The sequence below is a fragment of the Equus quagga genome, chromosome 15 (genome assembly GCF_021613505.1).
Source record: "Equus quagga isolate Etosha38 chromosome 15, UCLA_HA_Equagga_1.0, whole genome shotgun sequence".
Lineage (NCBI taxonomy): Eukaryota > Metazoa > Chordata > Mammalia > Perissodactyla > Equidae > Equus > Equus quagga.
In genome coordinates, this window is record NC_060281.1 from 68,967,648 (window position 1) to 68,979,922 (window position 12,275).

Genomic DNA, 12,275 nt, shown 5'->3' on the forward strand with positions numbered 1-12,275 from the left:
AAGCAGCTGGAGGATGGGCGCACCCTGTCTGACTACAACATCCAGAAAGAATCTACTCTGCACCTGGTCCTGCGCTTGAGGGGAGGGGTCTAAGGTCCCCCTTTTAAGCCTCTGACAAATTACATTGCACTTTTCTTTCAATAAAGTTGTTGCATTCCCAAATAGTGTGGGTTTTTTAATGTCACGTGAGGTTCTTTTTCGTTAGGGTGTGGTGCAAGGGATCATGGTTTCTAGTCTACCAAATGATTCTCTGGTAACCAAGAGTTAAGAAATACCAGTAAAAGATTGCCTTAATATAGAATTGTAGTAGGTGGGTACAAATAAAGACTAGGAAAATTAGAGGTTGCTTTTAGAATTTCCTGTATATACACATATATAGACATTTGAGGGCTACTGACATTAAAAATACTGAGTTTGGGGGTGGTTGTGAGGTACCTGAGCATGGGGAAGTTTCTGGAACACTAGCAGGAAGGAGATAACTGAAGAGGAGGGGTGATTGTGGTAGAAGGGAACGCACAGAAGTAGCTTTAATATCTAGCTGTACTTAAATCCACGAGTCGCACAGAAGGTTGTCATCTGACAGACTTTAAAGAATATGGTGAGTATTGTATATTAAGTAAAAATTATCTGGTAGGCATTATGCTAGTGTTTGGGGATTAGTGGTTATTTGAAATGTCATAATTACTGCTGAAGTAAGTTGTCAAGGTGATTCCTCGGTTTTCAAGTGGCTACAGATAAAGGTTTGTATATAACTTCATTGGTGGTGGGTGGAGCATCTGGCCTTTGGTCTTCGTTTCCAGAAGTTTGTGGTGGTGGCATTTACCCACTCAGCTGGTGCTGATAAGGGATTATTTTTACATCTTAACTAGAACCTAAGGTGGAGGTTGCGGGGAAGCTGGTCTAGTATAAGCAATTGGCCCTTGGTGATGGGCACCCCGGAAATCGGAGCCCCATCTAAGTGCTGGAAGGGATTGTCTTCTCCAGAGAGCACCATTCCCTCCACTGCTCCCTTGCACTCCCCCAGTTTTGGGGTATCCATGCATAACCTCTGATGTAGAAGGAAATTTTGTGTTGTCACTGCCAGTTGTAAAATGGCCAGAACCAGGTTTAAGTCCTAGGTTCAGGGATCACAACTAGAAAATTGAGGCCATTTGAGAAATCCATAAATATTAGGCAAGTCTGTTAGTTTCTGTGGTTTTTCACAGTATGCTGGTAGAAGCATGTGTAACACTTTGCTGAATTTCCATCCCTTGCCCGTACAAGATAACATAGGTCAGGAAGCAACATTACAAGAACCCCAGGAACTTCACCAGCAGCTGTAACCAGTTACCAGTTACTATGCTAGGAGTTTTTGTGCAAGTGATTTTGGTGCTTGTTAGAAATGAGCGGTCGTAGTACAGGGAAAACATCTTAATAGCATCTTGAGAATGACCGCTCTGCAGGACAGGTGGTGTAAGGTTCTTAGTCGGTGTTAATGTATTACAGGCAACTACTAAGTATTAATTCCCACTCACTCAGTAGCATACTGGTTTGTAGTCTGTCCTGCACCTTGTTTTTTGTATTGTATATCATGGTTTTGGCAGAGTTCTAACATCTTTTCATTTTGTATAAAGGAAAAACACCTTTTGTGTAATTTTCTCAAGGACAAACCACCCGGGCAACACAATCCCTAGTGAACATTTACAGGACCCTCCACCCAATAAACGGCATGTCAGAAGCCGCAGTGATCCAGTGATGGATGAGAAGGTTTTCTGCCATCAGGGGGTCCTTAGTCTAAGAGCAGACTTGCTGGACTTGTTCAGTTTCATTGAAAGATTGTTAAATCTTAAAGCCCCCCAAAGTTTGGTTTCACATTTGAATGAATACTATGTAAGAACTCACAGACATGTGGTTGTGTCTCTTGAACAAACCAGAAAAGATATGCATGGCTTGTGTTAAGCTCATGTTCCTTTTTATGTTTTGTCTGAAAGCACAACAAAGTCTTCACTAAAAACAGGATCTCCTGCAAGTTATGAGTATGGCCCTAATAGAGGTAGAATGTTGAGAGATCGGCAAGTGCCCTTCAATGAAGCCGGTCAGCCACCTTAGCGTGCGGTGCTGGTTTCTGCCGGCAGAGGGAGCTCCGGGCACAGACTTCGGTGGAGGCCTGCAGCCTGCAGTGCTCCCAGGCGGTTGCGGTTGACTAGGCAGTTGATGTACTCGCCAGCAAGGGTTACTTTACTCTCCTTTTTCTCTTTCTACCGGTGCTGCAGCCACCTCCGTTTCTACCCCAGCTCGAATTACTCCATAATATCTAATATAGCTGTTACTCAGACCCTCTTTCTTACTGAATCTCACCAGCCCTCACCGCTCAAATGCCCTCCTCCCCGCTTCCCCTGTCCGCTGGCCACTTTCTTTTCCCCACCTGCTCCCTGCCATTTTGCACCTCTTTCCTTCGAGCTACTCCGTCTTTCTGAAATACCACCCCTCCCACCTCGACAAATCCAATCCTGCCCGATGTCAAGCCCTGATTTAAAGAGTGCCCAAAGCCTGCCTTGACTGTCCCAGCTGGACAGTGGCTGTCTTCCCTGAAATCGCGTAGCTCTTTCTATTTTGTGTTGAAGCTCTTCACTCAAATGAGGGAGCTCTGCTCCTCTGTGTGTTTCCCCAGCACACTGGCGTCTTTATTAAGTATGAGATGTAGTGTTTCATGGGCTCTTCATTAGTCCTTCCCCAGACAAGATGGCTGTAGAAATCCTGAAATGATTCCTATGGGGCTTCCTAATTTGCTTGAAAAGAAAACTAGGCACAGAGCTAGATAGAAGACAGAAGGCAAATGTTTTCTACCTTGAAACATATATTCCACAGATCTGAACAATTAGTAAAATGATGGGGTTGTATGATCAGAGGCTTTCAACGAGTAATAAAGGATGCTTTTAAGAGTAGTAAATCAATGAATAATAGTAGTCAGTGGTTTGTGTCAAGCCCTGTCTCTACCACCAGAAAAAGTTGATTTCTGTCTTGCAGAGTGGTCAAGAATATAGGCGTCTTTGTTTCCTTTTTTAAGCCATTCTGCTTTTTGACTGGCTTTTGCGACAGCATTAGTTTTTTACCAGGCAGAAGAGAAGCCTTGGGCTGTAACCAGAGGTGAGATGGCTGAAATCTCAGTGGTCCTCCAACTAGAATTAGACTGAACAACAGTGTGTGAGTTAGGAGTGCTTTTGGCTACAGGACACAGAAAGATCCAAATCACAGAGGATCAAACAAGGGGGTGTTCCTCTTCTCATAACAAGCAGTCTGGATGTAAACCCCAAGCATTTGCTTTGTTGTGATTCTCTTGTTCTTTCCCTCATAGTTGCAAAATTGTTGTCACAGCTCCAGATATCACATCTGTATTCAAAGCAGGGAGAAGTGGGGAGCAGTGGGGTCAGCCACGTCAGGTTTTTTTAATGAAGAAAATACAGGCTTTCACTGACTTACCCTCAGGTCTCGTTGATCAGAACTGGTCAAGGGGCCAGAATGGTTTAAAATACAGGGTTTCTCAAACTCAGCACTATTGACCTTTTAGCCTGGATAACTCTTTATTGTGGGAGCTGTCCTGTGCACTGCAGGATGTTTAGCAGCATTTCTGGCCTCTGTCCACTGGGTGCCAGTAGCCCTCAGTGGTGACAACTAAAAATATTTCCAGATGTTTCTGAAGTCCCCTGGGAGGCAAAAATCATCCCCCCTTGAGAACCGCTGGTTTAGACCAGTCGTGATCCATTTCTTGAGGCTGGCTGTATTTCCACCTTGAAAAAAAAATCAGAATTAGTAAAGCAAAAAGATGGTCATGGGTCTAGGGGCGGGAAGCTAAAAGCAGCGATAATGAAATCTAAGGGCACTCTTATTTTTTGTCGTCTTGGTAAAACTCAGTGTTACACATCATTAGACCAGTGGTTCTTAGGATGCAGTGTACAAGAGGACACCATGGGGACTTGTTAAAAATGCAGTGCCTCAGCCCCCTCCCGGAGGCCCAGATTCAGCAGGGCTGGGGTAGTGCCAGGATCTGCATTTCTTTTTAATTGAGGTCATAATAGTTTATAACATTGTGAAGTTTCAATTGTACATTATTATTTGTCCATTACCATACATATGTGCCCCTTTCACCCTTGTTCCCGCTCCCCACCCCCTTCTCCTCTGGTAACCACTAGTCTGTTCTCTTGTCATGTGTTTGTTTATCTCCCACATGAGTGAAATCGTACAATGTTTGTCTTTGTCTGGCTTATTTCGTTTAACATAGTACCCTCACGGTCCATCCATGTTGTTGTGAATGGGACAATTTTGTCTTTTTTTTATGGCTGAGTAGTATTCCATTGTGTGTATATAGCACATCTTCCTTGTCCAGTCATAACTGATGGGCACTTGGGTTGCTTCTACGTCTTGGCTATTGTGAATAATGCTGCAGTGAACATAGGGGTGCATAAGTCTCTTTGGATTGTTGATTTCAAGCTCTTTGGATAAATATCCAGTAGTGGGATAGCTGGGTCATATGGTATTTCTATTTTTAATTTTTTGAGAAATCTCCATACTGTTTTCCCTAGTGGCTGCACCAGTTTGCATTCGCAGCAGCACTGTATGAGGGTTCCCTTTCCTCCACATCCTCTCCAACATTTATTTTTAGTTTTGGTGATTATAGCCGTTCTAACAGGTGTAAGATGATATCTCATTGTAGTTTTGATTTGCATTTCCCTGATGATTAGTGATGCTGAACATCTTTTCATGTGCCTGTTGGCCATCTGTATATCTTCTTTGGAGAAATGTCCGTTCATGTCCTCTGCCCATTTTTTGATTGGGTTGTTTGTTTTTTTGTTGTTCAGTTGTGTAAGTCTTTTTTTTTTTTTTTTTTTTTTTTTTTAGTGAAAGCCCGATTCCTCAATCATTTATAGAAATCTCAGATAGAGCTTTTGTTTTTTTGTTTTTTTTTTAAGATTGGCACCTGGGCTAACAACTGTTGCCAATCTTTTTTTTTTTTTTTCTGCTTTATCTCCCCAAACCACCCCCTGTACACAGTTGTACATCTTAGTTGCAGGTCCTTCTAGTTGTGGGATGTGGGACGCTGCCTCAACGTGGCCTGACGAGTGCTGCCATGTCCGCGCCCAGGATCCGAACCCTGGGCTGCCACAGCGGAGCACGCGAACTTAACCACTCGGCCACAGAGCCGGCCCCCGTAAGTCTTTATATATATAAAAATATAATAATATATATGTATAATTTGAAAAGATCCTTTTCAGACCCGTGTCAAAGAGTGTACTGCCTATATTTTCTTCTAGGAGTTTTATGGTTACAGGTCTTACCTTCAAATCTTTGATCCATTTTGAGTTAATTTTTGTGTATGGAGAAGGATAATGCTCTACTTTCTTTCTTTTTGTTTTTTATCCCCCAAATACATAGTTGTGTATTCTACTTGTGGGTCCTTCTAGTTGTGGCATGTGGGACGCCACCTCAGCATGGCCTGATGAGCGGTGCTATGTCCACGCCTAGGATCTGAACCAGTGAAACCCTGGGCTGCTGAAGCGTAACCACTCGGCCACGGGGCCGGCCCCCAATGGTCTACTTTCATTCTTTTGCATGTGGCTGTCCAGTTTTCCCAACACCATTTATTAAAGAGAGTTTCCTTTCTCCACTGTATGTTCTCAGCTCCTTTGTTGAAGATTAGCTGTCCATAGATGTGTGGTTTTATTTCTGGGCTTTTAGTTCTGTTCCATTGATCTGTGTGTCTGTTTTTGTACCAGTACCATGCTGTTTTGATCACTATGGCTTTGTAGTATATTTCGAAGTCAGGGATTGTGATGCCTCCAGCTTTGTTCTTTTTTCTCAGGATTGCTTTAGCCATTCAAGGTCTTTTGTTGCCCCATATGAATTTTAGGATTCTTTGTTCTATTTCTGTGAAAAATGTCTTTGGGATTCTGATTGGTATTGCATTGAATCTGTAGCTTGCTTTGGGTAGTATGGACATTTTAACTATGTTTATTCTTCCAATCCATGTGATGGAATATCTCTCTATTTATTTATGTCATCATCGATTTCTTCCAATAATGTCTTATAGTTTTCATTGTATAGGTCTTTGACCTCCTTGGTTAAATTTATTCCTAGATATTTTATTCTTTTTGTTGTGATTGTAAATGGGATTGCATTCTTGAGTTCTCTTTCTGTAAGTTCATTATTAAAGTATAAAAATGCAACTGGTTTTTGTAAGTTGACTTTGTATCCTGCAACTTTGCTGTAGTTGTTGATTATTTCTAAAAATTTCCCAATAGATTCTTTAGGCTTTTCTATGTATAAAATCATGTCTGCAAGCAGTGAGAGTTTCACTTCTTCCCTGCCTGTTTGGATTCCTTTTATTTCTTTTTCTTGCCTAGTTGCTTTGGCCCAAAACCTCCAGTACTATGTTGAATAAGAGTGGCATGAGTGGGCACCCTTGTCTTGTTCCTGTTCTCAGAGAGATGGCGTTCCTTTTTCCCTGTTGGGTGTGATGTTGGTTGTGGGCTGGTCATGTATGGCCTTTATTCGGGATCTGCATTTTTAATCAACCGCCTGGGGATTCTGGATGTTGTTGAAGAAACACTGCCTCACATGGTTCTTGTGTGTTGGAGGCCAACTTGTCCCCCTTTTCAGTGGTGTCACCCCTAAAATGCTGCTTCCTCACTGGGATGCTTTTCCAAGAAATGGGCCAAATCACTCCCTTTGTGGTACGGGATAATCCGGGTCTGTGTGCCCTCGTATGCATGGGACTCTCCTCTGGAAGCACACTGTTGGCCAGCTGATGCCGGCAAAACAGAAACACCAAACAATTAATTAATTTGCAATCTGAAAATCCAGAAAAAAGTTATTTGCATTTTGGGATGCATATAAATACATCTGTTTTCTCAACTTTTCCCACCTATTTTTTATTTTAAAAATTCTCAGATATACCAAAATGTTGAAAGAATAATGTAACAGTATAGTGAACCCTACCCCTAGATTCCATAATTAACATTTTGCCGTATTTGCTTCATCTGTCTGCCTAGCTGAATCATTTGAAAGTAAATTGAAAACATCATATTTTTTTTTATTGAGTTAATGATAGGTTACAATCTTGTGAAATTTCAGTTGTACATTAATGTTTGTCAGTCGTGTTGTAGGTGCACCACTTCACCCTGTGTGCCCACCCCCCACCCCACCTTTCCCCTGGTATCCACTAAACTGTTCTTAGTCCATAATTTTAAATTCCTCATATGAGTGGAGTCATACACAGATTATCCTTCTCTAGCTGGCTTATTTCACTTAACATAATTCCCTCAAGGTCCATCCATGTTATTGCAAATGGAATGATTTTGTTCTGTTTTGCAGCTGAGTAGTATTCCATTGTATATATGTACCACATCTTCTTTATCCATTCGTCTGTTGCTGGGCACTTAGGTTGCTTCCACGTCTTGGCTATTGTAAACAGTGCTGCAATAAACATTGGGGTGCACAGGACTTTTGGGATTGCTGACTTCAGGCTCTTTGGATAAATACCCAGTAGTGGGATGGCTGGATCGTATGGTAGTTCTATTTTTAATTTTTTGAGCAACCTCCATACTGTTTTCCATAGTGGCTGCACCAGTTTGCATTCCTACCAGCAGTGTATGAGGGTTCCTTTTTCTCCACAACCTCTCCAACATTTGTTACTATTAGTTTTAGATATTTTTGTCATTCTAATGGGTGTAAGGTGATATCTTAGTGTAGTTTTGATTTGCATTTCCATGATGATCAGCGATGATGAGCATCTTTTCATGTGCCTATTGGCCATCAGTATATCTTCTTTGGAGAAATGTCTGTTCATGTCTCCAGCCCATTTTTTGATTGGGTTGTTTGATGTTTTGTGGTTGAGTTGCGAGAGTTCTTTATATATTATGTATATTAAGCCTTTGTCAGATATATGACTTGCAAATATTTTTTCCCAGTTAGTGGGTTGTTTTTTTGTTTCAATCCTGTTTTCACTTGCCTTGAAGAAGCTCTTTAATCTGATGAAGTCCCATTTGTTTATTCTTTCTATTGTTTCCCTTCTCTGAGAAGGCATGGTGTCTGAAAAGATCCTTTTAATACTGATGTCAAAGAGTGTACTGCCTACGTTTTCTTCCAGAAGCCTTATGGTTTCAGGTCTCACCTTTAGGTCTTTGATCCATTTTGAGTTTATTTTGGTGAATGGTGAAAAAGAATGGTCAATTTTCATTCTTTTACATGTGGCTTTCCAGTTTTCCCAGCACCATTTGTTGAAAAGACTTTCTTTTCTCCATTGTATGCCCTCAGCTCCTTTGTCAAAGATAAGCTATCCATAGATGTGTGGTTTTATTTCTATGCTTTCGATTCTGTTCCATTGATCTGTGCACCTGTTTTTGTACCAGTACCATGCTGTTTTGATTACTGTAGCTTTGTAGTATGTTTTGAAGTCAGGGATTGTGATGCCTCCCGTTTTGTTCTTTTTTCTCAGGATTGCTTTAGAAATTCGGGGTCTTTTGTTGCCTCATATGAATTTTCGGATTCTTTGTTCTAATTCTGTAAAGAATGTCATTGGGATTCTGATTGGGATGGCGTTGAATCTGTAGATTGCTTCAGGTAGAACGGACATTTTAACTATGTTTATTCTTCCAATCCATGTACATGGAATGTCTTTCCATCTCCTTATGTCGTCATCCAATTCTCTCAGAAAGACCTTGTAATTTTCATTATATAGGTCCTTCACTTCCTTAGTTAAATTTACCCCAAGGTATTTTATTCTTTTTGTTGCGATTGTGAATGGTGTTGTGTTCTTGAGTTCTTTTTCTGTTAGTTCGTTATTGGAGTATAGAAATGCTACTGATTTATGCAAATTGATTTTGTACCCTGCAACTTTGCTGTAGTTGTTGATTACTTCTAAGAGTTTTCCAATGGATTCTTTGGGGTTTTCTATATATAAGATCATGTCGTCTGCAAACAGCAAGAGTTTCACTTCTTCCCTCCCTATTTGGATTCCTTTTATTCCTTTTTCTTGCCTGATTGCTCTGGCCAGGACCTCCAATACTGTGTTAAATAAGAGTGGTGATAGAGGGCATCCTCGTCTCGTTCCCGTTTTCAGGGGGATGGGGTTCAGTTTTTGCCCATGGAGTATGATGTTGGCTATGGGTTTGTCATATATGGCCTTTATTATGTTGAGGTAGTTTCCTTCTATGCCCATTTTGTTCAGAGTTTTTATCATAAATGGCTGTTGGATCTTGTCAAATGCCTTCTCTGCATCTATTGAGATGATCATGTGTTTTTATTCCTCAGTTTGTTGATGTGGTGTATCACATTGATTGATTTGCGGATGTTGAACCATCCCTGTGTCCCTGGTATGAATCCCACCTGATCATGATGTACGATCCTTTTGATGAATTGCTGAATTCTGGTTGCCAAGATTTTGTTGAGAATTTTTGCATCTATGTTCATCAGTGATATTGGCCTGTAGTTCTCTTTTTTCGTGGTGTCCTTGTCAGGTTTTGGTATCAGTGTGATGTTGGCCTCATAGAATGTGTTAGGAAGTGTTCCATCTTCCCTAATTTTTTGGAATAGCTTGAAAAGGATAGGTATTAAATCCTCTCTGAAAGTTTGGTAGAATTCCCCAGGAAAGCCATCTGGTCCTGGGGTTTTATTCTTTGGGATGTTTTTGATTGCTGTTTCAATCTCTTTCCTTGTGATTGGTCTGTTCAAATTGTCTGCCTCTTCTTGAGTGAGCTTTGGGAGATTGTAGGAGTCCAGGAATTTATCCGTTTCCTCTAGGTTATCCATTCTGTTGGCATATAGTTTTTCGTAGTATTCTCTTATAATCCGTTGTATTTCTGCAGAGTCTGTTGTTATTTCTCCTCTTTCATTTCTGATTTTGTTCATTTGAGCTTTCTCCCTTTTTTTCTTTGTAAGTCTGGCTAGGGGTTTGTCAATTTTATTTATCTTCTCAAAAAACCAGCTCTTTGTTTCATTGATCCTTTCTACTGCCTTTTTCGTTTCAATAGTATTTATTTCTGCTCTGATTTTTATTATTTCTCTCCTTCTGCTGACTTTGGGCTTTATTTGTTCTTTTTTCTCTAGTTCAGTTAGGTGTAGTTTAAGATTGCTTATTTGGGATTTTTCTTGTTTGTTAAGATGTGCCTGTATTGCGATGAATTTTCCTCTTAATACAGCTTTTGCTGTATCCCATATGAGTTGGTATGGCATGCTATCATTTTCATTTGTTTCCAGGTATTCTTTGATTTCTTCTTTAATTTCTTCAAAGATCCATTGCTTGTTCAGTAGTGTGTTGTTTAGTCTCCACATCTTTGTGCCTTTCTCAGCTTTTTTTCTTGTAATTAATTTCTAGCCTTATAGCACTATGATCGGAGAAGATGCTTGTAAAAAACATCAAATATACTTTTTAAATATCTAGTTTCTTTTCTTTTTCAAACATTTTATTTTTCCTTTTTCTCCCCAAAGCCCCCCCAGTACATAGTTGTGTATTTAGTTGTGGGTCTTTCTAGTTGTGGCATTTGGGACGCCGCCTCAGCATGGCTTGATGAGCGGTGCCATGTCCGTGCCCAGGATCCAAACCGGCGAAACCCTGGGCCGCCACAGCGGAATGCACGAACGTAACCACTCGGCCACAGGGCTGGCCCTGAAAACATCATATTTTTATCCCTAAATCCTGATTCTTCAGCTTGTCTCTCCTAAGAAGGGCATTCCCTTACATAACCATGATACTATTATCATCTAATAAAACGAATACTATAAATTTTATCTGTGATCCAATCTACATTCACATTTTCTTGATCATCCCAGAATGTCTGTATAGCTGATTTATTTTTTGAACCAGGAGCCAATAAAAATCCGTGCTTTGCATTGGTTATCGTACCTCCTTCATCTCTCTCTCTCTCTTTTTTGGTTGTCGAATGATCCTTTATTGAAACATTTTCCTTTCTAGTTTTTAGGTGGCTGTGCATTCCACTGCACCAGGGTTGATGTCATCTAAGATGTCGTGATGGTGGCAGCATCAACATTACAGTCCACAGACTGGGCAGTCCCCAGGCCTCTTAACGGTTCCAGAGAGTACTCTGGCCAAAGACTGGTGCTGCATCTGTTGGGCAATGTTGACAATCTCATCAAAGGTGACACTTGCCCTGTGCTTGATGCTTTTCTACTTCTTTCTGTCTCCTGGCATTCCTCGAGGACTTCGATGATCAGGGCAGAGGCGGAAGCTACCCCCTCAGTCTGGGCCTGTCTGTTCTGAACGGTCAGTTTCGCTGCTGTCCTCAGACCCAGGCACCAGTTGCTTTGGCGATGTCATCACCAAACTTTTTGGGAGACAGACGCAGAGGGCTGATCTTGGGGGATGTGGCAGCAGCTTTCCCACCAGTGCACCTCAAGTACACAACTTTGAAAAACCATGGCGAGGGGCTGGCCCCGTGGCCGAGTGGTTAAGTTCACGCGCTCCGCTGCAGGCGGCCGAGTGTGTCGTTGGTTCGAATCCTGGGCGCGGACATGGCACTGCTCATCAAACCACGCTGAGGCGGCATCCCACATGCCACAACTAGAAGGACCCACAATGAAGAATATACAACTATGTACGGGGGGGCTTTGGGGAGAAAAAGGAAAAAAAAAAATCTTAAAAAAAAACAAAAAAGAAAAAAAAAATGAAAAACCATGGCGAGGTGGCCATGCCAGAAGCCTTGACGGTGCGTGTGTTGTCAGGCCTGAGGGCCTCGAACACCCTTGTCCGGGGCAGTGCTAACCTCTCTCCTTTTACACAACTCTCCTCGGTCTCCTAATCTGGAACAATCTCCTGCCTTTTTTATCTCCTAAGGCATTGACTTTGAAGAATCAAGCTAGCTGACTTAAGAAATGTCCCCTATTCTGGATTCATCGGATTGTTTCCTTATGAAAGTGTGCCATTTTGAAAAATATATAGTAGAACGCATTTATCTGCCAATTTGCGCTGCCTTCTCCACCCGTCCCTCCGTCATCTTTCCAGCTCAGCTGATGGCTCCAGCATGTCTTCGTGTCCAGCTGGGCCTTCACCTCTCTCTTCTCCTCCCTCCTGCGCAGCCCGTCCACTCAGCCTCGAAAACATAGCCAGACTCTGGCAGCCCTGCCTCCCTGCCGACGCCCTGGTCCAAGCCACTGATTTCTCTATCGGAACCCCCAAGCTGGGCTCTCTGCTCTCACGTGGGCCTGGACACTCCACTCCTCTCAGTCTGGGTGCAGATTTCTAGAGAGATGATGACTTGAGCCCGTGTCCCTCGTTCCTCACTTCC

The 12,275-nt window shown here is 41.9% G+C and overlaps 1 protein-coding gene and 1 non-coding gene across 2 annotated transcripts in view; one reads left to right on the top strand and one right to left on the bottom strand.

The window, feature by feature from the left end:
• Positions 1 to 162, top strand: part of UBC (ubiquitin C) — a 1,178-nt gene extending 1,016 nt beyond the window's left edge. The window contains exon 2 of the mRNA XM_046638930.1: positions 1 to 162. This exon is cut by the window's left edge and continues 135 nt beyond it. Coding sequence (XP_046494886.1) covers positions 1 to 93 — 93 coding nt within the window. The 3' untranslated portion in view covers positions 94 to 162.
• Positions 163 to 11,646: 11,484 nt separating this feature from the next.
• Positions 11,647 to 11,774, bottom strand: LOC124227509 (U6atac minor spliceosomal RNA). The gene has a single exon (XR_006885516.1). It is a non-coding gene; the product is annotated as a U6atac minor spliceosomal RNA (small nuclear RNA).
• Positions 11,775 to 12,275: the final 501 nt, after the last annotated feature.